Here is a 4423-nt window from a genome sequence, read left to right on the forward strand (position 1 = left end):
CACACACACACACACACACACACACACACACACACACACACACACACACACAGAAACACACACCTCTGGGTTCTGAGTCTTTGTTTCTCGTGTCAATCTCTCTCCGCTGTGAACAAAACAATCACTTACCCTCCTGTGTTTTCATTCAACTCGGAAAAATCGAATCATTTCTCRTCACGTCTGTGTGAACGCCGAGTCAGCGTCTCTGTTTGTTGTTCTTTTTTTTTAAATCTTTCGATACGTTTCTTTTTACTGCGGCACACTTTGTGCTATTTCAGCTGTTTCTGTGTCAAAACGTTCGGCTCGTTCAGGAGGCAGCTGTCGTGACGTTTKTTTTTTTCCTCCAGATCTCATTTTTAAATTATTGCTCTCTGAAATTTGCTTCAGCTGTGGGCTCTGTCAGTATATTTTAGCTTTTAGCTGTTAGCTAGTGATAGCTGTTAAATGGCTTTTCTCTACTTTGCTGCTTTTAACTTTTATATATCATTTTGCAACTTTTATAACCTTCTGACAATTTTAGCTAATGTGTTGATACTTTTAGCTTCTAGCTAGGTAGTTGCTACTTTTGGCAATGTGCGAATGTTTTATTCTTTTAGCTTTTAGCTAGCTATTTGTTACTTTAATTAGCATCTTGCTGCTTTCAACTTGTAGCTACATTTGCTACTTTTAGCTTCTTGCTAATTATTTGATATTTTTAACTAGCAGCTTTCTACTTTTAGCATTTGGCTACCCTTTTGCTACTTTTAGCTGTTTGGTGGCCTTTTGTTACTTTTTGTCCCTTGTACTTTTTGTGACTAGAGGCTAAATCACCTGCATTGCTCTGGGCACGCCCACCTCCACCTGTCTCCTGTTTTACCAGCCACAGCTGCAACCACTCCACCCATCGGACCTTTTAGTCCCTCGGTTCTGTCTGCTGCACCAGTTCTTGGTTCTAAACCGTTTCCTCCTGTAAGTAGTTGTTTTTCTGCCACACCAGTCTTTTGTTTTGAAGAAAGTAAGTTTTGTTTTTGAGCTGCTGGAGTCGGCTGCACGTCCAGTTCCTCCACAACCACGTTAGAACCGTTTAAAACCCAACCATTTAAATCTTTTCTCTTCATCTAAATTTCAAACTGGTTATTATTCATATTTTTTAAATCATTTAAAGCTTCTTGTTGTTGCCTGAAACTAAAAAGTGCCAAATTATTTAGAAAAAAAACTTAAAATAAAAGAGACTAATTTCCTCGGCGCTGCAGGTTTTCCCTCCGTTTCAAAGGTTTCTTTCAGCTGCTGCCTGGTTACTGCAGCTCTTCATCAGTCCTCTTTGTGAGGCAGACTTTTGTTTTAGTTCTTTACTGTCTCGGCTTTTTATCCACGTCTGACAGGAGCTTTGTGCGTTCGAACATCCTTCCTTTTGTTGTTGTGGATAATTAAGCGTTCATCTGCAGGTATTCATGAAGGAGAAAAACCTGAACAAACTTTCTGACAAAACTTCAAGCTTATAGTTTAAACTGTAAAATAAAATGTTAAATATGTCACTAACACTTTTTTATTGTTTAGCTCACTTTGAGTGTAAAAACAGTTTATTGTTATTTAGCTCACTGTAATAGTAGTAGTATTAGTTTGCTAATTTTTATTCAATACTATTTTTAAATCTAAAATTTTATATCTAAATATTAAATCCTAAATCTAAATGTGTAAATCTGAATGTAAAACTAATGTGATGTAAATGATGCAGCTAAATGTTAAAGTTAACTTTTAAGACTTTCAGAAAGGAAAGCACTGTTGTTGCTTGACTTTTGTTGTGATGTCATCATCCTGCGACAAAACTGCAAAAGCTGCTAATACTGCTAATGCTATTAACTCTGCTAACACTGCTAATACTTCTATCGCTGCTAACATTTTACCACTGCTAATATTAATTGCTAATGCTGCTTACACTGCTAACACTGCTAACACTGTTAACGCTGCTAACACTGTTAACACTGCTAACACTGTTAACACTGCTAATACTGTTGTCACTGCAGACACTTTTCCACTACTAATACAAACATTGCTAATGCTGCTTACGCTGCTAATACTGCTAACGCTTCTTACGCTGCTAACATTGTTAACACTGCTATCGTTGCTAACACTTTACCACTGCTAATACAAACGCTGCTAACACTGTTAACACTGCTAATACTTCAGTCGCTGCTAACAACATTACCGCTCCTTATACGGTATGAACATTGCTAAAGCTGTTTATGCTGCTAACTGTTAACATTGCTAATACTGCTAATGCTAACTTTGCTAATGCTGCTAATACTGCTAATGCTGCTAACACTGCTAACTCTTCTAATGCTGCTAAAGTTGTTAATACTGCTAACACTGTTAGTGCTGCTACCTGCTAACACTGCTAACGCTGTTAACTCTGTTAAATTTACCTGAATGTAAAGAAGAGTGGGCCAAATAATCCACCACAACCACGTGAGCAAACATTTACACAAATCTCTGTCTCACCTGTCACGCTGATCCAGGTCGCTTGTGGCATCGGAGGAGGAACCGGCGCAGACAGAGTCTGAGGAGGGCAGATCTCCCTCGGCAGCTGTGACAGAGTCGGCGGCACAGGCAGGAACCCAGAGGGGGCGTGGCAGCTGAGCGGCTCCATCTCCACGGAGCGCAGACACTGTTCTCTGAGCCGCTCCTCGTGGCGCCGCTTCAGCCTCCGTTGCAGGAAGCTGCAGAAACAGCAGAGCATGACGACGAGGGCCCAGATCAACCAGAAGCCGGCGAAACAGGCCAGGAAGGTGTAGGTGCCCTGTGACATCACCATGGCGCTGACCGGAGATCAGCGGGACCCCTCCCCCCACAAGGATGGGAGGAACCGTTTATTAAAGTTTGACTCAAAGTTCTTGACTTACAGGGAGTTAAAATTAATAATAAAATTTAAAGAAATATTCAGGTTGAGCTTCTGAAGAATCAAACCACGGTTCAACCAGACGGAGCAAAAATGATCAGTTTCAAGCAAAAATCTTGATATTTTCTTATTTTTAGTTGTAAACATTACATGTTGATCTTCATCTTGTAGGTGACTGATCTGGTTCTTGGATCAGGAATGTAAAACCTGGATCAGTTCCTGTTGAAGGTGCCTCAGCAGCAGCAGGTTTCTGCTCTTACTCCTTAACATTCGACGGCAGCAGAGGACAAAAAATAAAATAAAAAACGGCTTTGTCCAAAGCAGAAGACCAGCTCTGAGAAAAGAAGCTGAACTGAGGCGGCGTCCAATCAGAAGCGCCAAAATAAACAGAACTGATGTTCACGTCCACAACAGCTGGTCCCTGCAGGGAGTCAGGGGCCCAGATTCTTCAGCTTCAGGTCCCCTCCAGACTCTTGGACATCTGCGAAGACACAGGAGGACAAATTCAAAACTACAGCCGAGGAATAGGCAAACAGAAAATATTCACTGGAAATAAGAAGACATTAATCCTGTTTGTCGATTCAAGATGGCTGCCACAGATAATAAACCTTAACTAACTTCAAGTAAACTAAAATGACTTAGTAACACATTTTTCTGTAAAAGCAGCTGGATTTAGTTGTTGTAGAATCTCTGAAAGCTGCAGACTGTTTGTTCAGATTTGAATCTTTATGGACAGAAGTTCCTGCAGGGTTTCGTGTCAACAACCCCAAACAGACAGACATTAATTAGAACACGGAACTCCATCTGTCAGGCTCTGGTTCCGAGCCGTGTGAACATTTGTGATGATATTTTTATACTGAAATGTCTGACTGTGTCTGGTGCTGCGGAGCATCAACAGTAACGTGAGGAAAAAATAAAACCTTACTGTGATTCTAAGACCATGAGCAGGCACTAGTCTCTTAGCTAAAAGCTTGTTTTCTATCAATCAAAAACTGTATTGCATCACAATTAATCGTAGACTGAATCGTCTCAAACTCACTAGAATGTATTGCATTGGTATCGAAGCTGTATTGCATCAGGATTAATCAAAAGCTGCATCATATCACGATTAATCGAAGGCTGTATCGTATCACGATTAATCGAAGGCTGTATCGCATCACGAATAATCGAAGGCTGTATTGTATCATGATTAATCGAAGGCTGTATTGTATCACGATTAATCGAAGGCTGTATCGCATCACGATTAATCAAAGGCTGTATCGTATCACGATTAATCGAAGCTGTGTCGTATCATGATTAATCGAAGGCTGTATCGTATCACGATTAATCGAAGGCTCTTTGTATCATGATTAATCAAAACTGTATCGTATCACGATTAATCGAAGCTGTATCGTATCACGATTAATCGAAGGCTGTATCGTATCACGATTAATCGAAAGCTGTATTGTATCACGATTAATCGAAGGCTGTTTGTATCATGATTAATCGAAGCTGTATCGTTTCACGATTAATCGAAGGCTGTATCGTATCACGATTAATCGAAAGCTG

The 4423-nt window shown here is 40.3% G+C and overlaps 1 protein-coding gene across 1 annotated transcript in view; it reads right to left on the reverse strand.

Moving 5' to 3' along the window:
• The window catches only part of prr7 (proline rich 7 (synaptic)), an 8951-nt gene extending 5900 nt beyond the window's left edge, over positions 1-3051 (reverse strand). The window contains exon 1 of the mRNA XM_014004066.1: positions 2479-3051. Within this exon, the coding sequence (XP_013859520.1) occupies positions 2479-2791 (313 nt within the window). The 5' untranslated portion in view covers positions 2792-3051. The remainder of the gene's footprint in view (positions 1-2478) is intronic.
• Positions 3052-4423: the final 1372 nt, after the last annotated feature.

Source organism: Austrofundulus limnaeus, unplaced genomic scaffold (genome assembly GCF_001266775.1).
Source record: "Austrofundulus limnaeus strain Quisiro unplaced genomic scaffold, Austrofundulus_limnaeus-1.0 Scaffold21, whole genome shotgun sequence".
Classification (NCBI taxonomy): domain Eukaryota; kingdom Metazoa; phylum Chordata; class Actinopteri; order Cyprinodontiformes; family Rivulidae; genus Austrofundulus; species Austrofundulus limnaeus.